The sequence below is a fragment of the Poromitra crassiceps genome (genome assembly GCF_964638095.1).
Source record: "Poromitra crassiceps genome assembly, chromosome: 5".
Taxonomy (NCBI): Eukaryota; Metazoa; Chordata; class Actinopteri; order Beryciformes; family Melamphaidae; genus Poromitra; species Poromitra crassiceps.
Genome location: NC_139642.1, coordinates 38077699 through 38105083, shown reverse-complemented (window position 1 = coordinate 38105083; position 27385 = coordinate 38077699). Strand labels below are relative to the sequence as shown.

Below are 27385 nucleotides of genomic sequence, written 5' to 3'. Positions count from 1 at the left end.
TGTTGCTGCCGTAGCAGGTAGCAAGCAGCACGGAGAGTACCGGGATGGTGTCTTTATCATCAAAAATATCAACGTTATATTCCCACAAAATGAAGTTTCCTTACTCATAAATTCGCGAGGAGTAAGTATTTTTCCGATTATCATGGCTCGCTTCGGTAAATTGTAGCAGTTGACAGCTAAAGTTTGTTAAGCAGCTGGCCTGGTCACAATAAGCACAAAGAGGCGTCCGCTTCTTATTTATTGTGGAGCTTGACTCGAGCTAACGTTAACCTATTTAACCCCACAATCGCTAACCAGAGTTCACCTTTTGTTATTTACGTGGCGTGGGAGTGTCGTCCGCCTGCTGTCAGTTAAGTTTAAGTTTACTTGCTGAATGATCAATTTAGCACGTTATTAGCGTTAGCTAACTAACGTTACCCTTACAGCAGGTTTAGGTTGGATTCATTGGATTGCTAGACAAATGGCTAACGTTACCTAGCTAACGTTACAGACTGGCTGTCTTAAAGTTAGCTAGGTTTTTAATACGCGATACGTCACAGTCAAAATACAGACCAATGATGAGGATATTTTAAAGGCAAGGCCATATAAAAAGGTATGCTTGACCTATTTCTGCTGAAAAGGTCGCATTATTCACTTTGTTATACAGGAACCATTTTCCCTTCGTGGTTTGACTCCATCCCACAGGAGGACGCAGCGTTATCTGCCTTTTAAATCTCTTCTCATGATACCGTCTCTGTTCACCCCGGAATGCTTATTAAAAGCTTTTTAAATCATGTGTGTTTGATAACTTTAGGGAGAGATAATGAGATACCTTAACTTCATCTTGTGTCAGACAACACCTCTGATGTATAGTTAATGTCATGTTTGAGCTGTTAAATATTGGAACAATCTCCCAAGTCGTAACATCATTTAATCAGATACAGCATGTTCGACAATATGAATTTTCAGTTTGCAAAGATGATTGCAATGCAGGTCGTACCCCAACCTAAAGTCTGAATACCAGCATTGTATCGCAACTTTCACTTGGTCTTAGGGATGTCAGCCGTTAAAACGGGATGTTAATAGGCCGCTGTGAAACAACTGTTTAAATCCAGTATTTTGACAGTCTGTGCTGAATTTACAACAACAGATGCATACCATTGTTGTCGTTTGTGAACGATTTGTTCAAAAGAACAAATCTTTTGTGTGAACGAACTGAAGTGAATCACTTCCCAAAACGATCTGTTAATTTCTCTGTTCAATTGAACTGCAGAGAGTGTGCAGGGAGTGCCGTGAGCGAACATGATTTGTTCCCTGTGAACGAATGCCGCATTTTAACTACTGACATCAGTAAGGCCATGTGAATATCTTCAAATTTGCTATACGATGTTGGAAAACAGGTAAGAAACACCGTAATACCGATGGCACCTCAAACATGGATGGTAACATTATGTGACCGAGGCCCGGAGCCAGAGGCGGTGGGCGAGGGAAACATAATGGGGCTGAAATAAGTGCTGACTTGTTTTACTGGTGCAGTTAAAGCCTAATGTCCTATTGGCGTTTGGATTAGGGTGATGTGATCTAGTAGCTAAAGCATTGTGCAATGTGCAGCATGTACTTTTCTTGTAAGCAAGATGCTTTCCTTGTAAGCAAGTTTTCAACAAGACCGATGCTTTTGTTACTTGACCAAGATCAAAATGGTTTTCTGGGGCTTTTGATACAGGGCCGATGCCTTGACTTTGATTTTAATCTGCTTTCTCATAAAATGACCCACCAACCATGTGCAGAAGAGGAAATTACCAGCTGCACTTTTGGCACAGTCTCGCGTGAGATTGGAGAAGACAGCTGATCGGCTTGCATCCTGCCACCGTGCTGTCTCTGTTGTTTTGTTCTGGGGGGGGGGGGGGGGGCATTCTCCATCCCTGTCTCAGCTCTTTGCTTGCTGCAGGGTGTATGGAGCAGGCTTTTACACAAGCAAGATGTCACTTTATTAAAGGCTGCCATTTGCAAAAGGTCAAACTGTACTGCATGTGAGAGGCAATAGCAAAGTCATTTCACACCAACGTAAGTGTCTGTCTGGCTGATTTGCTGTGTTTCTCCCCAGTATGGTGAGGAGAAAGTTCCATGCTACGTTAATGGAATAGTGACATGCTGGCTTGTCTGCCAGCATCAGGTGACCCTACCACCCGACTTCTCTCACGCACGCAGATGAACACTGGACTTCAGAAATGTAAGCGCTTCCTTCCACCATTTTGTGGATGCAGTTCCATTGAAATGAGTCATATCCTGATTAGTCAGTGTCCTTTTCTCAGCATTCCTTGTTGTCTGACGTTATACACATTGCAGGGGAAACTACACAGAAGATGAGATCTGCCAACTATCCAACCCCAGCAGAGTTGGATGCCTATGCTAAAAAAGTTGCCAACAATCCTCTGACCATCCAGATCTTCCCCAACAGTGTCAAAGTACCTCAAAGGAAGCACATCCGCCGCACAGTCAACGGGCTTGACACATCGTCATCCACCCAGCGCCACAGTCCCTACCCCTCTCAGGTCAGCGCCAGAGCGGGCCTTCTGGCCGTCTCCTGTGCGCCTGCCAAAGGCATCATCAAAGAGTCGGACGGTAGCCGAGGCCGGCTGCTTCACAAGGCCGTCATGAACCCTCATAGCGGGCCTCACAGCGGGCCCTACACGGCTCAAAGCACTTTAAACGTCCCCCGGGCCGCTCCTCACCTGCAGGGCCCGGCTCAGCCTCCGGCCCCGGGCCTGGCAGCCCAGAAGCAGGGCATGGTTCACCCACAGGCGCTACAGCAGCAGCCGCAGAGCATGACTCACCCAATGACTTTACAGCAGGCCCAAACCATGCCTCATCCACAGGCTTTACAGCAAAGGAACATGGCTCATTCACAAGCTCTGCAACGGCAACAGAGCTTGTCCCAGCTGCAGACTTCACAGCAACAGCAAAGATTAGCTCATCCACAGGGCATACAGAGGCAGCAGAGCTTACCACACAGCCAGGCTCTACAGCAGCAGCACAGCCAGGCTCTACAGCAGCAGCACAGCCAGGCTCTACAGCAGCAGCACAGCCAGCCTTGTCCATCAATTGTGCCGCCCCAGCATCTTTCTCACCTGCACACGCTGCAGCACCAGGCGGCTCCCCATCAACAAGCTTTACTTCAACAGCAACAAGGAGTGACTCAGGACCTGAGGCACATGTCTGATAAGGGAGTGACTCAGGATCTGAGGCACATGTCTGATAAAGGAGTGACTCAGGATCTGAGGCACATGTCTGATAAAGGAGTGACTCAGGACCTGAGGCACATGTCTGATAAAGGAGTGACTCAGGACCTGAGGCACATGTCTGATAAAGGAGTGACTCAGGATCTGAGGCACATGTCTGATAAAGGAGTGACTCAGGACCTGAGGCACATGTCTGATAAAGGAGTGACTCAGGACCTGAGGCACATGTCTGATAAAGGAGTGACTCAGGACCTGAGGCACATGTCTGATAAAGGAGTGACTCAGGATCTGAGGCACATGTCTGATAAAGGAGTGACTCAGGATCTGCGGCACATGTCTGACGGAGCTCCGCTTCCCAGCCTGCAGCATCCTCAGGGCATGGCTGGCTCTCAGCCTCTTCCCCAGGCTGCAGGTGCAGGACCTTCTGTCGTGCCCAACGGCCTCCAGCAGCCTCTACAGGGGGCCTACGGGCCTCGGAAGCTCCCCGATGCAGACGCCCCACCAAACGTTACCGTATCTACCTCCACCATCCCGCTGTCCATGGCAGCCAGTCTGCACCAGAACCGGCATGGCGACCTGAGCAGCATCGTGCACCAGATCAACCAGTTGTGCCAGGCACGGGCCGGCATGGGCGCCACCTCAGTTTGTGAGGGCCAGATCGCAAACCCTGGCTCCATCAGCCGCAACCTGCTCATCAATGCCAGCTGCAGGGTGTCGACTCACAACCCGGCCCTGGGCTCCATGCCCAGCTGCCTCATGGTGGGGCCTCCAGACAAAGCTGCGGCTCAGGCTCCCACCGCTGCTCTCCATTCACAGCCCAACATGGCCGCCATGAACAGTCTGCCTGCCTTTCACACAGACACCGACAAGCTACAACTGCAGCAGCAGCAGCTTCATCACCAGTTACATCAACAGAAACAACAGCAGCAACAACAGCTACAGCAGCAGTTACAGCAACACCAACAATTGCAACAACAACAGCAGCAACTACAACAGCAGCAGCAACTACAGCAGCTGCAGCAGCAGCAACGCTCCTGGGCCCAGCATCAACTGGCCCACATGCAGCAGCCGCCTGAGGGAGCCCACCCTTGCAAGAACCCAAGAAGGGAGCCTCCCTCTGGGTGTGGATTCCCCACACGAAACCTCAACTACCCTCGCAAGCTGCTCAGCGCTGCCCAGTCATTTCCTCTAAAACACCCAGCAGAAAAAACACAATCTTCATCCCCTGTCAACGGCCCAGTAGGCTCCATGCCGTACACTAATGGCCACTACATGCAGCCACCATGGGCCAACATCCCGACCCCAGCTGGTAACAATGGACCAGGCCCTCAGGACCTCCCAGGGTCCTTCCAGGGAGGACAGGCTGGCGCCTCCACAGACTGCATCCCAGGGGCTAAGTACAGACCAGGGAAAGGAGGAGCCGCCGGCCAGCAGAAGTTGATGCAGAATGTGGATTTCCTAGGTGGGGACTTCCAGATGCCCAGCTTCCAGGAGCAGAACATAGATGTGATGGAGAAGATGCACAGGCCAACCATGGGCCAAGTTCAGGAGCCTAACAACAGTGGCAGTGTCCACACTCATCACCCAGGCTACCGATAGAGCTTGAGCTCATCCCCACTTTGTGTGTTTTGAGTTTGTGTTCCCAACAGCTACATTCAGCTACTCCTATGGTTTGTCTTCAAGATCTTGCAAGTGATCAATTTATTCTCCACATTTTATTGCTTCAGAGCTTAATTTATAGATGCACCAGGTGTTTAAAAAGTGTTCCTCAGGTCTTAAGCCATGTTTTACCTTTGTTCCAGATGAAGGGTTTGTGAGATTGTTGTTCCACTGTCGAATAGTATTGCTGCTTTCTGGCACTGGCAAGGATGTACTGCTCTCTGTACATAAATGGGTCTAAAATATTAATTGCAGCTGAGAATATTCCCTGGCACATGTGATTTTCAGTGCTATTCCCAGATTGGCATGGAATGACTCCTTTGTTCAGCATCCGTGGCCTTACACCTGCCCAAAGGCTAGATTTAGGATGTCCTTCTCTTGTGTTGGATGGTTGGATGGTTTTATGCATATGCATCTCTAATAAGACTGTTGATAAGGTTATTGTCCCAGAAGCAGCCTCTCCTAGTTGAGGTGTCAAGTCATTAAAGACCCAAATCAGCTGTGACTAATCTATCGGTCACTGCATCAGGAATTCAAAATGGCTTCTGAACGGCACCATGAGTGCGCCAGTGTTTTTGTATTCCTTCCTTGGGTATTCACATGGCACAGAAACTGCTAGCCATCACTATTGAGCAGAGCACTAGCAAAAATAATGCTCATATTCTCCATTTCTGAGACTGCTTCTAAACTTGCAAATAGTCTTTCTCACCTTTGGTAGGTCTTAAAGCGCCCCGTTGTGTTTGGTAATATCGTATGTAAAGAAGTGCGTTTGAAGTAGTTTTTTTATTGCCGTTTTTGTCGTGTTACCTAATGTAGATTGTTCTTACTTGAATTGTAGAGATGACGTTTAAAGGAAGATTTTGCTGATTTTTAACCGGCTTTGAATCATAACAATGTCGGTAGTAGCGTATATGGAAATTAACAATGTTTCCCTTGCCTCCATGTTGCCTGCAGCGAGAGCTGGTTGAAAATCGGCAGTGTTCCTTTTAAGGAGTGAGAGCAATGAACATTTAAATGTTATGCTTAACATTGGCGAAGGGAGCGGAAACTCCAGGCGAAAGGAGCGGAAACTCCATGAGAACCCATTTGTCTTCTGCTAATGTGAAATAGAACGGTATCCCATTATTACGAATTAATACGAAAATGGTTTCTGTATGTCCGTATGTGAAAACCAAATTGATCACTTGCAAGGATGCAAGTACAACAATAATGCAAGCTGGACACCTTTTCTCACCACTTTACTACTGTAATGCAAGTGAAATGATTTGGCGTGGATCTTCTGTCTGTGGCTAATCACTCGCCTTACCCTTTATTGTTTCTACTACCTATAAAGGAAAAGTCATGTCCCACCATTGGATGCAGGTTAGATCTTGCTAGATGTGTCTAGCTTGTGCTCTGGTCCCATTTCCTCAAGTCCTTTGTTGGGTTGGTGTTGTCTGGGCAAATGTTGCTCTGCTCTCCTCAAGCCTTTTGGAAAAAGCCTTAAATGTTACACTAGTTATCCTCTACTAAATCCTTAACTTAAATGTTAACTGACTTTCTTTGCCAAGATTTGAAAGAAGAAAGTATGGTTTAAATGTGTGAAATGGAAAGTAGTCTTAGCTCTGCCCCCCCCCCCCCCCCCCTGTATTTGTTCATTTGAAATTGCTGTAAAATGTTAACATCAAATCCTAAAACAATGTTAGATGATCAATTGTATTGGCAATGGGAATAGATAATATTGCCTGCATTTGGAATGGGCATATTAAGATAATGCTATTCATAGCTGCTGATAAAATGCCCATCTCTTGTCTCTGTTGCCTGTCTATCACAGCCTTTAAGATAATTTTAAATGGTTAAAAAAAAAGTAATATTTAGCATAATTTATAGGTGTGTAGAACTGGGCTGTAGCAGTTATTTTAAAGTCTTTGGACCGTGTTTCTTTAGTTGTACTTAATGGCCTGATATAGTTTAATTTATTTTTCGGACCACTGCATCCTGAAGCCATAGGTGTTCCCACGTTAGGTGCCATAGGTGAAGCATATTGACGTAGATCGTGTAAACTGAAGTGTCTGCACTCCGAGACAAATAAGAGGTTTGCAACCATGCTTTAATCTGATGTCTTTCACAATGCCTCGCATGCCTCTCCGAATCCTCCTCAGAACACAGCGCAGGTCAAAGGGGAGAACGCATGGTGAGATGATGCATCGTCTCAGAGGAAAAACACTTGATGGCAGTAGATGTTTTTTTCCATGGCCCTCATTTTTGATGTGCCTGCCCCTTCAAGCTGCTATTGAATTTAATCTGAACACACTAGTGTGATGTGTGCGTGTGTGTGAGAGAATAGTAATGATGTATGGTTTGTATCAGTGGAATTAAGTTCATATTTATGGGATGGTGCAGAGGGTAATTAAAGCCACCTAAATGCTGGTAAACTTTGGCTGAGGTGGATAGTTTGTCTACTCTACCAGCCACTCTGGCAAGCAACCCGCCATCATTTGGAGGTTATTGTATGTTAATTGTCTGGTGAAGTAGAAACCGTGGCTCAGTAATTTTTGGAACTTCGACCCAATGTGGCCTGTAGACAAAAGTTAACATTCCAGGCCAGTATGGGATTCTTCATTTCTTTTGCAATGCAAGGATATTTGTTTCAGGATATACCCACAGTCATTTTGGTGAAGAAACAAAACATGACTCAACCCTTCTGTCCTGTTTAATTGAACTGCCCCGTTACAGCCGAGAAAGTCAGGTTCTACAGTTTGATATGAAGTGCCTCCATTGGGCTTTAGTTTGTGTGTGTGTGTATGTGTGTGTGTTAGGCTTGGGTACTTGCACACAGGTGTGCACACTCAAAAAGTGCACCCAGTTGATCTCTGACGGGGGACCAAGCTACTTACTGTAACTACTGATACTGTGTGATGGACTACGGTCCTGAAGTGTGCCACAACTCCTAGACACTGTTGGGATGATGTGTGAACTGTTTGCTGCTGAGCTGACTCACTGACCAAAGTGACCAAGCGTCCCTCTCTTTAGCCGCCTTGGCAAGCTCCTACTGGGAACAGGTGATCATCTTCTGAACAGAAATAAGCAAGATGTCATACATGGAGGCTGCTGCCCTCATCTGGACAGTTATGAGTCAATCTTGTGAAATCGAGATGTGAATAGAGCATAAAATAATCTAGAGAGTAGTTCCTGTCTGCACAATACTCCCCCTTTAGATCCTCAAAGCAAGACTTGGAAAGTTGTACCTCCATCCAACACTGTACTGTTTATTTGCGGTTCCAGTTGGTAAAAACAATTTTGGTACATGGTCAAATCGGACTCAGAATATTTCCCCCATAGCAGGTGGTGGTGATATGCACTGAAAGAATCTGATCTACTGAAGCATATTGCGGATAATCTCAGTTGACTAGGATGGTAATATTCATTGGGGCACAGGTATTTGTCATACCAACTCTCTAGATGTATTTTTACTCTGAGGATGTGATCGTCTTTGGTTCTCAAAGATCTGTCATGATGAACGGTGGTGTGGAGGGGAGCTCACTTTCTCTAATTTGTGGAAATGTGATATTACAGCTTTGCCTATCCTTCAGGAACTTGTCTTGCACAAACATTCCCCCTAACCAAAATAAAGTTTGCAAATGCAAAGTAATCATGACTGACCGTGTCTTTATTTTTGCACACCCAGGAATGTTGTAAATGTCTGCAAAAATCACGTTTCCTGTAACTGACACTAGTGCATAATAGCTACCTCTCATAATAAATATAATCTATACTTAAATCAGGTAAACTCTCATGAAACTCATGCAGTTGTGCAAGTTACTCAGGAAATGTAATTAGTTACTTATTACTCTAAAAAGTAATACAATTTCTTATTACTTGGTATCAAAAGTAATTGGTATACAACCTGTTTAGTCAGAACTGAATCCACTTTATGGGAACAATAATTAACCTTACAAGAGTCAACAATCAGCCAAACTGCATACTTTTTTATTTATTTGCCTACCTAGGACAAAAAAAAAAAACATTTTGTTTTAGCGCTGTGCCAGTGCTGGAGAAAGTAATGCAGTAACTATTTTTGTGATCAATTGTTTTTAATTTTATATGTCATATATAATAAAACAAGGACAGTCAGAACACTTCTGATAATATAGAAACAGGCATTACACCTGCCATGAAATACACCATACATTACTTCTTAAACTAGGTAAAGGTATGCAATATTCAAGATATACATACAATAAATGTGGTCACCACAGTATCAAAAATAAGAATAAAACAAAATTATGAGTGAAGGCAAGATTAAACGGAAAGAAGAACGCATAAGAATAGCCCATGTTAAAATAAAAGATAAATAAAATAGTTCGTTCTGATTGATTGTTAATTCATGTGGTTTCATATTTGCTGAACATATGTTGTTGTTTACATAGTGGGATGAGGAGTGGTGAAAATTCCATTCTACAACACTGAACTCATGTGATGAAGGTGGCTTGTATACTGAGGGTTATTTAGAAACCAACATTGGAAGGTGTGTGCATAGTGCAGTCATACAGTACTTCCAAAAAGGAAAAGAGTCACAAAATAAATGCATAAAAAATACATCCAGCAGTGATGACAGTAGCCTACTATTCAGCATTAATAAAGATGATTGGAAACTACCAGAGGTCTGACCAAGTCAACTACAAATTCAGAAAACGATTTAAATGTGTCTGCTGCACAAAGACAAGATCTTTTGTCAAGCCTTTGAAACCTTTTCAAGTCAAAGTCAGGTGTCAAGGCACCAGAAGTCAAGTCTCATGCAATTCAAATTGTGAGTCTGGTCCCCACCAGAGGTGGGAAGAGTAGGCTACTGACAAATCTTACTGAAGTACAAGTATTGTTACTTTAGTGAAAATTAACTCAAGTACAAGTAAAATTACTGGTCCAGCAAATTACTCAAGTAAAAGTACTCAGGTAAAAGTACATTTACGTTAGTTTAAAAATGTTTTCTATTTTAATTTCACACATCCAACACATGTTACCAGTGTTGTTACCTAAGCTGTTCCTGTCTTTATCTGTCTTATTATTGTCTCATACGGAACAGCTCGTTCAGATGTGGCCAGGGATGCTCAGTTTGGCGATTCTCTCCTTTGCCAGACGAGCTAGAGCTTCTAGCAGCAGCCAGCAGGAATATCACAATCAGATACATCCATTTACCTATGCTATCAGCAGTGTCAAATGAAACAGAGATTTCTGAACTAATTTGAAGATGGGGATCATTACAATTTTGTGGATCGTCTACACCTGTCTAATTCAATTGACCAGTCTTGAGTGTGATTTAATTTAATTTGCCACTGCACTAACAAGCCACCAGTTTGGGCACTGTTGTATAAAATTAAAGTTCCATTGGCATTTCATAATCAATAAACTATAATTGCATTATGCATAATTAATGGTATGAGTTATAACTTATTAGTCATAAGACATCTCACACATGCAGAAATGGAGACGCACATACATAGGAGGAGGTTTCTTCAACCTCTGCTCCACAGCACATGGAGCTCAAAACAAACTTTCTCCCCTCTGCTCAAGCCTTGGAACAGTGCATCGTGTTCCATACACACATACACACACAGTTCCAACGCACACGCACACAATCTGTGTGCTCCAAGTTCACCCCTCTCCTCTCTGTTTCTCTCCCCTCTATAAAGCAGTATGACAAATGTGAGATCTTCACTGCATAGATAGATAGATAGATAGATAGATAGATAGATAGATAGATAGATAGATAGATAGATAGATAGATAGATAGATAGATAAATGCAGAAGTGATTCTGGACATGTTAGTGAGCAGTCCCAATGCTACTGTGTGCTACAGTGCTATTTACATAATGTGGTGTTCAAAACAAAAATCTGAATTTACTAATTTAAGTACTCAAGTATAATATCTATCATTTAAAAATACTAGAGTAAAAGTATAGTAGGCTATTGTAAAAAAAATACTTTAAAAGCCCAAATCTTAAAAAAGATCGACTCAAGTACTTGCACTTGAGTACTTTCCACCTCTGCTCCCCACCTCTGGAAGGTACATACGGTACCTCTCCCCAAGTTCTTTCCAAGGGATCAATGGTGGTCAACCCTTTTTTTTATTAATTGTTTATAGATTTAAAGACAATTAGCACAGTACAATCAATACCATAGTACAAATAGTCAAACATGTACAATATACAATGTCCACAAATGATAAGAAATAAATAAATAAAAAGTCAACCCTTTTAAAGTCAATCCTTTTGATATTCAGATGAAATCAGAGAATGCTGTCATGCTGCTGGGGGTGACTTCTGACACGCATCCTGTCCAAGAGAGGGCTCAGTCTCCATAGACTCCCTGACAGACAGATTATTAAAATGCAACTTTAGTGTTGTTTTGGCATGAAGAAACAACTCATGAGAATTTGACTCTGTGTGTGTGTGTGTGTGTGTGTGTGTGTGTGTGTGTGTGTGTGTGTGTGTGTGTGTGTGTGTGTGTGTGTGTGTGTGTGTACTATGTTGGTGTGTGTGTGTGTGTGTGTGTGTGTGTGTGTGTGTGTGTGTGTGTGTGTGTGTGTGTGTGTGTGTGTGTGTGTGTGTGTGTGTGTGTGTGTGTGTGTGTCTGTGTCTGTGTCTGTGTGTCAGTGTATACTAGCCACTTCTTAACATGCAGTGGAATCCGTATTATAACCTGCACCTAGCCGGTTGGCCTGCATGTTAAACAACAATTAGCCGGCCTATGCGCACTCCCGCGACTCCGTATCTTATCTACCTCGACCACCGGTATAAGATCCTAGCCTGGGTTAACCCAGCCCCCAGTGACCTGCTCTCAGGCTCACCCTGCTTACAGTCACAAGGTGACTGGGAACTCTGAGAGCAGATCACGTGGGGGCTGGGTTTACCTAGGCTAATAAGATCCGCTTCCACGCAATCGTGGCTCATGTTTAACAGTGGCAGGTCATTATCCGCATATCCGTAGTGGGCAGGTGTGGCTCTTCGTGACTCACTTGTTCACTAGTTTATTAATTAATGAATCGTTCGGGCAATCGCTTATATCAACGAGCAAACTCACGGTTTCCTCAAGTGCTGCTGATAAAAATCGCAAGTTTGCTTTGCACATGCAGAGCGCTGATCATGAAGAAACTGCCGCAAGCGTATTGTGAGAATTCTCACAGCAACAGAGAAGTCCTCTGCAGGTTGTAAAGCTTATTATTATGTCCGTTAATTTAGCCACTAATATCAACATCATTTCAGCATAAATAACCTACTAGAACCTCAATTGATTTGCCATGGAGTATTTAATGGGCAGCTTTCATTTATTTGTCTGAACACTTTATGGAGCGCATCGTCTCAAAGCTCACAACACGCAACAAGGGATTTCGTTCTCAGATGTAGGCTACAGGTAACACAATATTCTTACCTTTTGCCCTTCAGTTGAAAGTAAAGCAAATATTCTCATGTTGTGAAGTATCTCATACAGCACTGACGCCCCTCTCTCATAAGCAAGAGGAGCGTCACATCATGGAGTCATACGCCATACTCAAACTGTCTATTCTGATTCAATAAAGTTTGTTAAAATTATATTACGAGTCTCTCATGATTGAAGTAGGCTATAAGTCCGTTCTGAAAGCGAGTTGGATGCCCCGTGTCAACCAGCTGCAGTCCCTCGTCATCGTGTCAATATAGACCGCTTCAGAAAATATATAGGCTATAAAGTTTGACTGACTGCACGTCTCATCTCTGGCTTGTTGCAGGTAGGCAACTTCTTAATTTAGATTATCTTTCAAGTTATTTAATTTCATGTTCTTCGATGCAAAGAGACATTTAATGTAGGCCCGCCAGTGTTCATAGGCTTAATTAAACGGGAATATATGCCAAACTCAGTTCACAAAGTGTGTGACGAGTTCATTCACTATAATAAAATACATTTGTTGGATAATAGCTTTTGTTTTTTGTGTTTTATTGTTTAATCTTAATGGGTCTGCAAACCCAAACCGAATTAATTAATTAAATAAGGAGCGGTGTGCGTGCAGCTCCTCCCTTTGCGCAGACCGCACCGCAGTGAATAGTTAGAAAATTATTTGGAAATCAAAAAATTATTTAAAATTTAAATTTCGTTTGCTAAGAATTATACAATAATGTCTTATGTATTTATGAAATGATCAGGCTACATCTATCTTTTTTCAATAGGCTACATTTTGACTGGGCCGGTAATTATTCTATAAGGCCGGAATTCTGTTATGTTGCGGCTCAATTGGCCGGCCAGAAAAAATGCTAGGGGAATCCCTGGTTTGGTTACAAATTCGCTAAAGCTGTTTCCTATCACATTTCTTTTTTTCGATAGGCCTACATGCTAGCCCCCCCCCCCCGCCGCCCAGCTGCTCTGTCTAGCCTGACATGATCCAGATAACATGTTTAAAAGGCACTATGTGTGTGTGTGTGTGTGTGTGTGTGTGTGTGTGTGTGTGTGTGTGTGTGTGTGTGTGTGTGTGTGTGTGCGTGCGTGCGTGCGTGTGCGTGCGCACGCGCGTGTGCGCGTGTTGCTCTACCATTATCTCCAGGATTCTTCTGAGGCTTTGGCTTGACAATGTGATTCCCAGGATCTTCCTCCTGTACGATGCCAAGACCTGACCGCCATTTTTTCCAGTTCATTTCCTCCACCCTGCAGGGTGATACAATTAATTACTTGTAAGATAGCAATGGAACACGAGAAAATAATTTGAACATTTCAGGCGGTATTCCATCCTACAATAAAATTGTCTAGGCGGACGGGCGGGCGGGGTCAGTCACTTTTTGCGTCATAAACGTGACTGACACTGTGATCGGCTTCGGGCCGATGTCACATTTGTGGGGCCGACAGACAAGATCTTTTGTCAAGCCTTTGAAACCTTTTCAATTGAAAGATCAGGATGTTTGGAGATGGGTGGTGATGTCATCAAAGTGCCCCAACGGCCCCCGGTCTATGGGAGTGACCTGACAGTGACCTGACCTGACCTGACCGTATGTACCTTCCAGAGGTGACCTGACCTGACCTGACCTGACTGAGTGACCTGAGTGGTCTCCCAAGTCGGACTCCCAAGCCGAAGGTCGGCGGTTCGTATCCACCCCTGGGCAAGCCCTACAAATGGGTTGCTGCAAGTACCACCTACACAACGCCGTTACACATGTTGTCCCATCCTTATTCTCCGGACCTCCACAGGGAACTAGCAGATGCACCCTGTGAGGGTTTACCTGAAGAACCTGCGACTCTCCTGTCGCCCAGCACTGAAACACAGCGTCTTCACCACTCCAGAGCACAGTCTGGCCCTCAGGCAATGGGGCATAGTCTGCTCCATGTCCAGGATGGTGAGGGCCCGCTGAGGAAACCAGAGAAACCAAAGTTGCAAAGTGCTTCACAATCACAACAAAGAAGTGCAAGGAATAAAACATTTAGCACAAAATTAAAACTGAAAGTATGTTATTGTAAAAAATAACATAGCAAAGAGATAAATACACAAATGACAATAATAGAAATCAGAATCTTATAGAAAATGTACAACTCAATAAATGAAGCAAGGTGGCTTTAATCAGGTAGTTTACAAGGTCACCTTTTTGATAAATGTTTTATAATAAGAGACGACCCTCCTACCTGTAGTTTCCAGATGTTTTCACACTCATTAGAGATTCTCTCCACAGTGTTTCCCATCAGGGCGATGAGCATGTTGAGCAGCAGGATGTAGGTGAGGACGATGTAGAAGATGAGCAGGATGTAGAAGACCTCCTTGTACTGGACGTGATCCGTGAACTCCAGGTCACCCATTCCAATGGTGAACTTGAACAGTTCCAGTGTTGTGAAGCGGATGTCGTTGAAGCTTGGCTTCTCGCACTTAAATGAACTGACACCAAACATCCTTGCACGTGCCATCGTGCCATTCATCATTTTTTTGTAAGCTGGTGGAGAATCCTCAATAAGAGCCACAACAGCTATATGAACATGGGGGGGGGGGGTAAAAGTTAAACAGCTGTAATCTTTCTCAAATAGACCCTTTTCACGGGGGCCATTTTGTGTCGAAAAGGCAGAATAAACACCGGTGCAAGCAAAACACTAACGAGGGTTTCCAAATTCCAATCATGGGAGGTTGAAACACTCTTGCACCTGTGTATACCTTGCCTTTTCGACACAAAATGGCCCCCGTGAGAAGGGTCTATTTTTGTGTCTATTTTATTTAGTTTATGCTCAACATTTAGAGTCCATAAAAGCCTTACCAGCAGAAAATCCAAAAAGGAAGACAACATAGACGCAGAGAGAGTGCAAGATGTCCCCCAGGATGATCTGAGAAGAAGAAACTGGCATCAAACCAGACAACTAATTGTTTCAACATTCAGACGTTGTTCATTGAACCTCTCTTACTCTTTGCATCATGACGTTGTACATCCCCAACTGCTTGGAGGCTCTTGAAAAGTAGAGGATATTGATCCAGGCGAGGGCCAATGAGAGGACGAGGGGTCCGACGTACTCCGTGCACCCGCAACTGTACAGAACCACGCAGACAAGGAGGAGCACTGCCTGAACGAAACTACAGGAGCAGAGGGGAGGAACCGAGCACATGAGATTGCTGGTTTAAATATCCTTCACAAGATGTTTGGACACTTTGCAAGTGAATGACATAAAACCAGGATGGTCTTTTATGCTGCATAAAGATTTTGATACTTACAACAGAATTTCGCTGAATCCATCAAGATACAGAGCTTTGAAATTTGGAGGGTTTCTCTTGAAAACAATTATCTGTGGATTGTAGAATTATGAAATTAGTTTGAAGTTTCTTTTCGCTCGTGGGAATGTGGAATGACTGGACCAGGTTGCGCCTTCTCACCGCTTTACAGAAAAGGTAGAGCGCCCCAAGGACGCTGATGACCTCACCAACACAACGGAGGCGGTCGAGTGGGTCGTCTTCAACAGGAAATGGTGGCTGAAACGATTGGAATATTGGTGAGGCAAGTTGTTAGAAAATAGTTTCTACCAGAGGTGACCAGGTCAAGATTGCTCAAGTACCAAGTCAGTCTCAAGTGTAGATCGCCAAGTCAAGTCAGAACAAATCAACAGTCATACTCAATGAAAATAAAATCTAGGACTTTTCAATGCAATGTGGTTTTAATATGATAAAAACTTCAGAGCATCGTGAGTTTAATTTCTATAGTCAGTTTGAACTTCAACACATTTCAATTGATGTAATTTGCACAAACACAAAGATCTCAAGTGAAGACCTTAGAAACCCTTTCAAGTCATCAGAGTACAAGTCAAAGTCAAGTCCCCAGAATCCAAGTCAAGTCTCAAGTCTTCTCTTCATTAAGACAAGTTGAGACTTGACAATGCAATTAAAATGTGTGTTGCATTTTCTGTCTTACCTGTCCTTCCTTTCTGTAAAGGGCCACAGTAGTGAAGATGACCAGGTATATCAGGTAAACCAGGAAATTCATCAAGAATAATTTTGCGGCAAACTTGTCCCACTTGTCCTCTAGCAGACTGCGTAGAGGCTCAATCTGGAGAATCTCGTGGCGATTCTGAGACAAAATTCAAAGGTCAACCATGTTAAAAACACCTGACTCCTTCAATATGGTGAGGCATCATATTTTAAAGTAGCCATAACTGGCTGGCCAATAGCAGGACTAGCTTTTACATTACTTCCTGTTTCACACATTTTTCTTCCTGTGCCATGGTGTCTCTCTGGATTTTGCTGATTGTGATCCACACCAGCTATTCTGCTCTTGCTGTACTTTGACAGTCTCATGGTGTAACCACACCTCTGATTAGATGATTCCCTCTACACAGACCTACAGTGTTTAGTCAGTAAAAATAGCTTAAAATAGATTTATTTTACCTGAATCTCACTACCAAAGACAACTATCTCCAGTACAGAGTTGTCCTCGATGGTGTCTATGGAACTCATGTCATACAGCGAGGAGTGGACAGGTCCGTAGACCCACTCTGTGAACTTCCTGGACAGCGGCCTCGTCTCTTCGTCCATGAATTCGCGTTGCATCATGTGCATCAACAGCTGCCAGGTGAAAGAGCACAGAGGAGGGATTCATCTGGTGTGACAATACAGCGCTCTCTCATGACTGAACACACACCTGGCAGCTTTTTACGTCATGAGCTCAAGTTGTTGCTATGGTCTAATTGAGTGTACTCATGTTTTTTGACAGACTATGATGCCACATGACTTTCATGTGAAATTAATGGTGCATCATGGCAAAGGCACCGTGCTAAATTCCTCCATAAATAGAATAGAATAGAATAGAAGAAGTGGTTTAGTATCAGTGGTGGACGAAGTTATCTGAAAGTCACACTTATTGTAATACAAGTACAGATAGCCTACCTTACCAGAAAATTACTTTGGTGGAGGTTAAAGTCACCTATAAGAATATTACTTGAGTCTTAAAGTATGTGATATTTACTGTACTGTATCAAAAGTAATTTTCTGATATTAAATGTATGCTACTTAAACATTGAAAGTAAAAGTACAATTAAATGCAAGCAGTCATTGTCGATTCTACTCATGTTCAAGTCCATCTCATGGATGGACCATATGACAGGCCTGGGTTTGAGTGGAAACCTTCTTCTTGAGTTTTTTTGTTTTTGTTTTTGTTTTGTTTTAATAGCGGTTGGCAAACAACTTTACCAGCATTACCGCCACCAACTAGAATAGAGTGTGCCCCGTGATTAATGTAACTTGATCGATTGATTTTATTTTGGATAAAGAATGACAAAGGAGCACTGATTCGCCAAACCTGCTTGCTTGCAAGCTACCAAATTTCTTCAGATTTAATTTTGTAGTAACAAATAATGAAGATACTTTGACGAAATGTAATTGAGTCAAAGTACACATTTTATTTAGGAACTGTATTATGTAGTGGAGTAAAAGTGAAAGTTGACGAAATATAAGTACTCAGTAGATACTCTCAAAAAATACTTAAGTAGCCTACTGTAGCAATACTTTGTTACATTACACACATGCAGGCCTAATAAACGGCAAACCTACCCCAATCTTGCCCATCTGGGCTGCTAACTTCAAAGGAGTCAGCCCCTGGTGGTTTTCAATATCTTCCAACTTCTTCATCAGTCTGTTGTTCTGAATCAGAATCGTATCATACATTGTGATCAGGTCCGTGTTTTCCGCCGAATTATCGGCTACGGCCACCAAGGCGTGTAAGACCGTGTTTCCTTGGGAGTCTTTGTCAGTCAAGTCAGCACTTTCCATGAGGAAGGACACCATGGGCAGCTGGTTGGTGCAGGCAGCCAGTGAAAGGGGAAGCTCACCTGCTCACAGAATGGAATGCAGTGTTTATCGATAAGGTTTGGCCACAGACATCTAAATGCTGGTTATTTTAAAGACACAACACCCACCAAAATAAAAGCCCAGTCCTGTGTTAAGTTGGAAGAATTTCCCATTGGCTTTGGCTTGGACATCTGCTCCTTTCTGGACCAGCAGCTTCACATGCTCAAAGCTCCGTCTCTCTATGGCAACATGCAAAGCTGTCTGGCCTGCAACATGTATTGTTGTATTGTTACAGCAAACAAGGCAATGCAAAGCAGACTATTTAGAGGCTATAGCACAGTTCATACATAAGGCAAAGTCAATGTGCTTCAGGTAAAACACAAAAAATACATATTGTAGCTACTCACTCAAACTGAATTGTACAGCGACAGTCTAGAATTCACACTGAGTGTCTCTAGCCATTTAATGGAGCACCAAATACACTGACGATGGCCTGAATCTTAATGTCTGTTGCATTCTTCCAGTTTTCCATTAAAATAAATAATCACTCTATCTTGTAGAGCTAAACAGTTATTTTGTGAATCCATTTGAGTGTGGATATCCTTTACTGTACTGTATATTAACGTGAACTCCAAAATCACCTAAATACATTTCTGGTGACATATTAAGAAAATAAAAGAAAAAAAAGCCCCAAGCCAGAATTTAGTTTGACCTACCTTTGTAGTAAATGTCTTTGTAGGATGCATTGATTAAGTTTTGTAAATCTCCAGTTTTCTCAGCTATATCGAGGAGGACTTCAATTGTGTTATTCCTGCCATCTTTCAAATTCAATAAAGCTTTCAGGAGTGCTGTTTTCCCATTTGTTTCATCTGAAAAATATATAATAATAATAATAATACATACATACAATTTATATTGCGCTTTTCTAGGTACTCAAAGTCGCTTTACACACATACAATCAAATCATTTAATAGGTACAAAATAAAATAAGAACGTAACATAGTAATAACAATAAAACATAAATGGTAAATGGACTGCATTTATATAGCGCTTTTATCCAAAGCGCTTTACAATGTGCCTACATTCACCCATTCACACACCGAAGGCGGCCAGCTGCCACGCAGGGTGCTGGCACAGCCATCGGGAGCAATTCGGGGTTCAGTGTCTTGCACATGGACACTTCGACATGCGGACTGGAGGAGCTGGGGATCGAACCACCGACCCTCTGATTAGTGGACGACCCACTCTACCTCCTGAGCCACAGCCGCCTCCACATAAGATGGAAGGGAGGATGTCTAGCAGGTGAAAGCGAGTTTGAAGAGGTGGGTCTTGAGAGCCTGTTTGAAGGAGGGTAGGGTGGTTGCCTGACGGATGTGGATGGGGAGGACATTCCAGAGGGAGGGTATGGCAACTGAAAAGGCCCTGTCGCCCCAGGTCTGGAGCTTGGTCCTAGGCCGACTAAAATTGTTGTTTAACATGCAGTCCAACCGGCTAGGAGCGGGTTATAATACGGATTCCACTGCATGTTAAGAAGTGGCTTAGGTTGTTTATGGCTTTGTGGTATGCAAAAATGACATACTTTTGATTCTTTGAAAGTCGAAATGTAGATTACAAGTCAAGTCCATGTCATAAATGTCAATTCTCATGTCGAAATGTAGAAACAGTCAAGTCAGAAGAAATCAAGTTCGAAATCGAGTCCAGTATCAATTTCATATCTTAAAGAAAACAAACTATCTAGGACTTTTCAATGCAATATGGTTTGAATAGAATACAAATTTGGCAAGAGCTTCCCGAGTTTGATTTCTATAGGCTAATCAGTTTCAACTTCAATCAATTCAGTCATTCCATACAAATTCAGGAAACAGAATTTAAACAAAATGTAATCAGTTCATATAGAGTCCAAGCGGATTTTTGAGCCAAATTTGAAGAAATTCCCTCAAGGTGTTCCAGAGATAACGCGTTAATGAGCATGGAGCATGCAGTCATGAGATCACAGTGACCTTGAACTTTGACCTTTGACCACCAAAATCTAATCATTTCATCCTTGAGTAGAAGTGGACCTTTGATACAAATTTGTAGAAATTCCCTCAAGGCGTTCCTAAGATATCGCGTTAACGTGCATGGGATCGATGTATCGCCGGTGGAAGCATAATAATGCTTGATTGTGAGTTGGTGTGTGTAGTCAGAGTTGCCATGCTCTTAAATATATTGTATGTTTTTTTTACAGCACTCCAAGTTTTAGAAAGGAAGACATTTGAATGTGGACTTTAACATTGAAATTCTCTAAAAGAAATGCTTGATTTTGAGTTACAGTAGTATGCAGTCAGGGTTGTGCTGAACTCAAATATGTCAGTCATTGTCAGGATTGTTTTGGCCTTGGGCTTTTGGGGGGTGGCTACAACCTCTTTGGGGGGGGTGCCAAAAAATCCTCTATGCAGGAAAAACTCTGAGGTGCTACTAAAGCCGTTTTCCCACATGCGTACCGGAAAATTACCTGTAAGTCAATATCGGACATTTCCCTTCACACTTCGGCTCTCGCATATGGGAATCTAGCAGCCAAATTGCCTGTATGTTGGGGGGCGGGGCGGCACTGCAGAGCGGGTGGGGAGTGACGTGTCGGCAAAACTCTTGATGGTGAAATAAGTTTGCTTGTTTATCCGTTCACCTGCGTCGCGTTGAAGCACTTTTTACAGACTGGCTTCGCTTGATGTGTCCGGGCTTGCCTTCGCTGTCGGCAACGTAAGCAAAATACTTCCACATTTCGCTTCGTGCATTTGCTTCGTCTGTGTCCCTGTCGGGCTGTGCCTGTGACTGAAGGAGGAGGACTGAACGACTGTGGCCAGAGAGCGAGCAGGCAGCAGAGAGGAGAGATCACAAGATCATTTCGCCAGTTTGCTTTAATGTGCGCGAATGATTAGATTATGCCCGCTGGAACATTAAGCAACGTGTGTACACCTCGCCCATGCCGGCAAATGACTGGACCCGTTCTACACTTGCGCCTGTTATCGCGCATACCGCTCTTCTGACTGGCTCGAAACTGGTGAAATGTCGGCGATGACGGGGTCACGCTTATACCGGCACGACGACTTTCCCACATGCAAGCATTAGACCACGTTCCAGTCATTTAGCGGTACAAAGCGCATGTGGGAAAACGGCTTAAGTGAGGACACACTCAAGCTGTAAGCTCTCTCACTCCATGACCCCATTTTTAAAGTCAGTAAAAACTCTTTGTCTGCTAGGGTTACTTGGCATGATGAAAATGTACTCAACTGCAAACATGGAGACACAGAAGGGTGCAAGACCTTGTCAGTCACAAACAAGAAGAGGCACATTCATCTGAATCCAACTTGCCTGTGAATTCTGGGCTCGTAAGCCGCATCTCATGAAGTCTCAGGTAGTCCAGCAGGCCGTGAAGTTGAGCTACGTCCCCTTTGGATGCTGCTTCAAACAGTCGTTCCCTGGTGAAGGCTTTGCTGTAAATCTGGCCAAGATTGGCGAAATTTTCTCTGCAGCGTAGAAAATCACACTATTCATTCAGATTCAAATTTAAGATGTCTTATTTACATATGCACATAGCTTAGTAAGTTGGTGCTGTGCAAATAGCAGACAAAAACAAACCAATAAGAGTAAAGTGGCATCCAGTGCAATATTCAGACACAAGCAATAGACAATAGGCAATTAAAGCATATTCAAGCAGTACAATTAGCAGTTAAAAATGAGAATAGCACTCAGAAATATGAATGTAAAAACATGTACAATGTAGGCCTACATGTACAATGTAGCCTACAATGTGAAGCTTATGCTAAAACTGTTCCGATTTGTAATAATACAACCATACACTGTGTAAACACTTTGCATTGTGGGCGATCATAGAATACAATAAACAACTGAACATTATGTTAATACCGTGTTATTGGCTGTCTTGTTAAAAGGCCCTGAGCAGTGTTGTTTTCCCTGCAAGCTGACACTTGTTTAGGCCTACCTGAACCCCGTCAGCCTGGTAACCTGATAACATTTTTTCTCTTGTTGTTTAACAACACAGAGGAACCAGATTGACGTTTGACTCCACAGCTCCAGCACTCGATCTACATCCGTTAGTAAAATAATGCTGTGAATACATTTTGCGAGAGGCAACTGCAACACAAGTCTTTCCCTGTAAATCAGATTGTTTTAACCTACTTTAAATATAATAGACAAATGTTCAACCTTTACCTGGAAACGGACACGTTGGTATCCATCGGTGCAGGACTTGAGCCTTCTTTTCTGAGGAGCCAACCAAGACTTGCATCCGCCTCTTGCCCTTTATCCACTGTGTCTGCACCATTCCCTGCATCCTCTGTGGCGTTTGTCATTATTTCAAGTGACTGTGAATGGCCTTCCACTAGAATCGTATATGTTTTATGCACAGCTATCGTGAGTGTGAGTATTGTCGACGAAGCTGAAGCTGTGTAGGTGTGGCAAAGCCAAAGGGGAGTGGCAGTATTGAAGGTGTATGTTTCCTTGGTTACGCTCCTCCTCCCTCTCCCCAGAGAGAAAGCCCAGTTGTTTCAAGTAGCCCGATCTGCGTACTGCAGTCAGGGGCTTCTCAGTTGTTTACCTGAGAGGATAACCTCGCATGCACTGATTGAATCATTGCAGCTCTACCATTCCATGAACAGGGCCTTCCTAAACCTTTGCACCAACTAGCCTACAACTTTAAACAACTAATAAATGAACCCACTCGGATAACAAGTTATTCACATACCACTATCGATTTAGTTTTAGTGTCTGATAAGTCTATAATCTCAAAACTACAATAGTGAAGTGCTAAAAGGTAGGCTACTGTGTATGGACTCGTCACCTGTTTTTAGTTGTGTGTCTGTGGATAAAGCTTGGGAGCATTTTAAATCCTTGTTTCTAGCAGCCATAAACGAAATTGCACCAGAAAAAACTATAAGCTGTAAAGTCAGATCGGAGCCTTGGATGAACTCAGAAATCCTCAAAGCTATCAAGGTCAGAAATGACACATTCACCATTTTTTGTAGAAACAGGAATGAGCAAGTCTATAATGATTTTATAGAAAACTCAGAAATTAGGTAACTAGTCTGGTAAAGAAAGCCAAGGCTGAGTATTTCAATGATAAAATTACAGAAAATAAGTCAAATCCACAACAGCTGTGGAAGTGCCTGAAACAGACAGAAAATGATCAATTTTGGAAATGATCTAATAATTTTATGATGCTTAGGGACTTGAATATAGCAGTCGTTTTTCACATATTTTATTAATAGTGGTGGTATTGCAATTTGATATTTTACATTGCCATTTTCTAGGGGCTCCTAGGCTAAAATTGTATGATAGACCCTTAGGAATCATCATGCAAAAGATTGTGCTTTTATCCACCTGGTAACGGTAATTTCACTAAGCCCCCTGACTAAGGCTGCGAGGACATCTCTTGGCCTCCAGAAGTGTCTATTGTGCAATTACTAGATGGCCTAATAATATTTTTTTCATTCTGATACTTTCTAAGTGGTGCAGCCGCTTCTATACGTGATTTTGCTGGTATGCACCATTGAGATGGTATGCACCTGTAGGTCAGCAGTTCATCTGGGCAAATCCATGTTTTGTTAAAAAGTGAAGTCACCTTAGGTCAGCAGTTGACCTGGGCAAATCCATTTCGTGTAAAAAAAAATGCATGAAGTAATGTTGTGTGTGTGTGTCCTGTCATAGGTGTTGTGACTGAATGGGTGAGTGGGGGAATCTATCTCGTGTAAAGTGTCACCTGTATGTCAACTTGTGACAGAATTAATGTCAATTGGGCAGTGTGTGTTGAATGACATTTGCAATTGTTCAACTTTGATGAACATCCAGAAACCTGAGCTAGGTCAATCCATCTTGTGTATCAATGCCTATGTTGTAGCAGGCAGCGACGTTATTAATGTGGAGGGCTCTTGGTGACGTTCAAAGTCTTGATGATGTCATAGACATTGTGATGTCATCAGTGATGTCATCAGTGACATCAGTATTGACCAAAATCAACTTATGCCATCACTGATGATGTCATAGGCACTGATGTGACTGACGTGGAAAAGGCTTTTCCGTCACTTCCGGTGGCTTTTCCGTCACTTACGCTTTCCTTTTCCGCGTCCATTTCGGTGATTCACTAATCAACGTAGTGTTGGGAAACTCAGCCAATATAGTTCAAAAAGAAATTCCACTTACTTGACTGAAACCCATTAGATTATGTATAGGCCTACAGTCATTTATTAGTAGGCCTAACGATGAGATGTGATTGGACGACAAAGCTGGGAAGCTGGAAAGGTGTAGACGTAATTGGACAGCAAAGCTAGACATGATTAGATGTGATTCGACGAGAGTAGCCAGTCTCTCGCTCCCCCGGCACCGCTAAAAGGCTAATCACATCATATGGATCAATGTAAGTGTGAATTTGTAATAATTTGGCTATACTATAATGTTCTTGCTACATTACCTAACCTAAACTCATTGTTACTTTTTGAAATGTGAGACATTTGTACCTGGTAATGCGTGCTCCCGGCAAAAACTACAAGATAAAAATAGAGTAAATCCAACAACCTTTACAAGCGTTGAACAGATTCTTTTTTATATTTGACTCAGGCAGTGGACATTGATGAGATTTTTTTTTATTAGTCATACTGATAAGTGTTATCCATGTCAGGATGGCCGAGCGGTCTAAGGCGCTGCGTTCAGGTCGCAGTCTCCTCTGGAGGCGTGGGTTCGAATCCCACTTCTGACAGCAGCTGTTTTAAACTTTTGATGTGTATTTGTGGACGACAATACGGTGGAAAACTGTGATCATCAGAGACAGTGATCTATGTGTAAAGAAACAAAAGTGTCATTCTGTGATTAAATTAAAAGTGACTGAGACAGCACAGAAAGCCTCATGTTTCAGCGTTGTCAAATCAAAAAGGAAACTCAATCAGATTCACTGTGCGCAGTAAACCAAAGCATTATTTTGGTACACGGTCAGCAGTAACCTGACACAGCCAGATGGGGCGGTATTGTTTTCTTATGAACGCAATACGCGATATATTTTTTCCCATGATGGCGAAGGCTAGGCGAAGGCATGACCCGCCCCTCTCTGCCTCTGATTGGCTGACTGTACTCGGCTGCTCCCCCCTTCTTTCCAGGCGAGCCAGAAGTATCTCAAACGTGAGCAGCAGGTGCAAAACAATCATTAAATCAACAAGCATGAGATACTTCATTATATGGAACGTTACAATTGCAAATCTGAGTTATTTAGGCCTACTTAACCTATTGCACAGACGTGTAATTTTTTCTTGTCATTCCAAATGTAATCACATTGTTGCTCTGATTAAGTAGAAGACTTAAGTACATTATTTGTGTAAAAAAAGACTGGTAAAGCAGAAGTACTGATTCAACTTAATTACTCAAGTAAAAGGAAAAAAGTACAGGCTCTGAAATGTACTCAAGTATAAAAGTATTAAAGGTTTTCTGTGCAAGGCGAATAGAAACTCATGTCATATTAATATAATTCAAATAGGCCTAGGCTACTATTCAACTTAAAAGGTCCCTTCAAAACATATTTTAAGATGCATAAAGACTATACTTTAATCTTCTAGTTTTAATCACTATGACCCACTAGCTCAGAGAGTTGGATTGCTGTCTAGCACTTTGAAGCTTGTGGGCTTGAGCCTCAGTGACTTTTGAGGTTGTGGGTTCGAGCCTCAGTCAGTTTTGAATGGTGACAGGCAGAGGGAAGAGACAAGAGCGACCCGAGAAGAGCTGTGAGTGTGAAGGGCAGCTGGTGGTGTGAACGAATAATACACACAGAGACACTGGGGCCAGAGGTTGTGGGTTCGATTCCTGCTCTGCTGCTGCTACCTGGAGCCAGGCGGGCTGCTCTCCCCCCCTGACCCCTGCAGAGACATGAGCTGAGGGTTATGAGACAGAAAACCACAGAGAGCTGAAATTTTACTGACATCAGAAGTACGTTTTCTCTTGAGTTGTGCGGCGTAAAAGTACTTGAAAAACTGCTCTAGACTCAGTATATGACAAGTCTGGATCTCTTTGCAGTCTGTCCACAGTGTCCATTTCTGTGGATCTGTAGGAGGCGCTGTGTCTGTGGATCTGTAGGAGGCGCTGTGTCGCTCTGTGTATCTGCCTGTATTTAGTCAACCTCATCCTGATTTTATTTAGTCAAGTTTTCATCGACTGTCTAAGTATTTTCATCTCATCTTAGTAAAAGAAAACCGTAACTATTCATTAGAATTTCCAAACTTATTGTAAAGATATATTAATCTGTTATTCTGGAATTGTTTTAAGGTTTGAATGTGCAATACAGACACAGATGTTTCACTTCTTCTTCTCTTCTGATTGGATCTCTTCCCAATTCGTCCCTCCCTAACATTTTTAGTCTAGTTTTCACCAGTGAAAATAGATAGTCGACTAACATTTTTCCTGATAGTTTTCGTCTACGAAATCAACACTGCTATGGATGCATGTCTCCACCTAGTGGTGCACTCCTCTTCCAAACTCACACACACTTTTCCACAACTACACCATGTATCTGAAACAATGTTGTTTACTTACTGTCAATCTCATCAACGTTTCTGAAGACCATCTCCACGTGATCCCACTCCATAAAGCTGCATTTCCCAATGAAGGGCTGGGCAAAAACCACATACTGATACATATTTCAATTCAAATACATGTCACTCTTGTGTTAGAATGAGTAAATGGGCATTGACACTGTTTTTAATAACCCTTGATCAATTCTCATTAATCTTTTAGCTTTTCTTTTTTATTTGTCTGTAGGCTACATACGTGCACTGCCAAGAGTAGTGGCAGCATTAATAACCAGAGACCAGACTATATCAAAAACATAAACACACAGTGGTGTCTTTCATGCATGCTAGCAAGCGAAACTGCTGTGTGTCTGACCACAGACTGTAGAAAGAGATGCAGGATAGCCAAGCGAATGTGATTGGATGAACGTTTGACGCTAGGCCAATCACAGGCAGAGGGTGCCTCCACCCTTCGCCATCATCCGAAAAAAAAAATCGCCCCCCGCCTGGCAGTCAGGTTAGGTCAGCAGTGGACTTGACTAGAAATTCTTTCTCTCTAGCTTTCACTCAGATTCTATTCGAATGTAATAAAAAAAAAAGGTCAAATAACTACAAACGCTTATTTATTTCTTTATTTATGGCCAAGTAACAACTATATAATGGACAAAATCAAATATCACAATATTTTTGACCAAATACCTCGATATCACTATTGCAACAAT

General features: G+C 42.8%; 2 protein-coding genes across 4 annotated transcripts; one reads left to right on the top strand and one right to left on the bottom strand.

Moving 5' to 3' along the window:
- The first annotated feature begins 13 nt into the window (after positions 1–13).
- fam222bb (family with sequence similarity 222 member Bb) lies at positions 14–8469 on the top strand. The gene is made up of 4 exons (XM_083637217.1): positions 14–121; positions 2084–2209; positions 2326–3170; positions 3534–8469. Exons 2-4 carry the CDS (start codon positions 2128–2130, stop codon positions 4815–4817), a joined length of 2211 nt encoding a protein of 736 aa, XP_083493343.1. The 5' UTR covers positions 14–121; positions 2084–2127; the 3' UTR covers positions 4818–8469.
- A 487-nt stretch (positions 8470–8956) lies between these two features.
- On the bottom strand, positions 8957–22501 carry LOC310777202 (transient receptor potential cation channel subfamily V member 1-like). Of its 3 annotated transcripts, none has more exons than XM_083637480.1 (15): positions 22333–22501; positions 21472–21626; positions 18837–18989; positions 18249–18386; positions 17884–18161; positions 16723–16899; positions 16250–16405; positions 15718–15813; positions 15559–15629; positions 15255–15420; positions 15110–15176; positions 14493–14827; positions 14096–14220; positions 13414–13526; positions 8957–11222 (listed from the first exon to the last, which is right to left on the bottom strand). In XM_083637480.1, exons 1-15 carry the CDS (start codon positions 22470–22472, stop codon positions 11143–11145), a joined length of 2250 nt encoding a protein of 749 aa, XP_083493606.1. In that variant the 5' UTR covers positions 22473–22501; the 3' UTR covers positions 8957–11142. The 3 variants fall into 3 exon arrangements, with proteins under 3 accessions (XP_083493606.1, XP_083493607.1, XP_083493608.1); XM_083637481.1 differs by having other exon boundaries at positions 18249–18359; XM_083637482.1 differs by lacking the exon at positions 18249–18386.
- Positions 22502–27385: the final 4884 nt, after the last annotated feature.

What these genes read in the sequence shown, in the direction of transcription:
- fam222bb (XM_083637217.1), top strand. Translation starts at nt 2,128, where the DNA reads ATGCTGGCTTGTCTGCCAGCATCAGGTGACCCTACCACCCGACTTCTC. An exon ending in GAACACTGGACTTCAGAAAT is followed by an intron (nt 2,210 to 2,325) that starts GTAAGCGCTTCC and finishes TACACATTGCAG; the next exon opens with GGGAAACTACACAGAAGATG. An exon ending in TACTTCAACAGCAACAAGGA is followed by an intron (nt 3,171 to 3,533) that starts GTGACTCAGGAC and finishes GATAAAGGAGTG; the next exon opens with ACTCAGGATCTGCGGCACAT.
- LOC310777202 (XM_083637480.1), bottom strand. Translation starts at nt 22,472, where the DNA reads ATGACAAACGCCACAGAGGATGCAGGGAATGGTGCAGACACAGTGGAT. An exon ending in CAAAGACATTTACTACAAAG is followed by an intron (nt 18,387 to 18,836) that starts GTAGGTCAAACT and finishes TACATGTTGCAG; the next exon opens with GCCAGACAGCTTTGCATGTT. An exon ending in ACAACGTCATGATGCAAAGA is followed by an intron (nt 15,177 to 15,254) that starts GTAAGAGAGGTT and finishes TCTTCTTCTCAG; the next exon opens with ATCATCCTGGGGGACATCTT.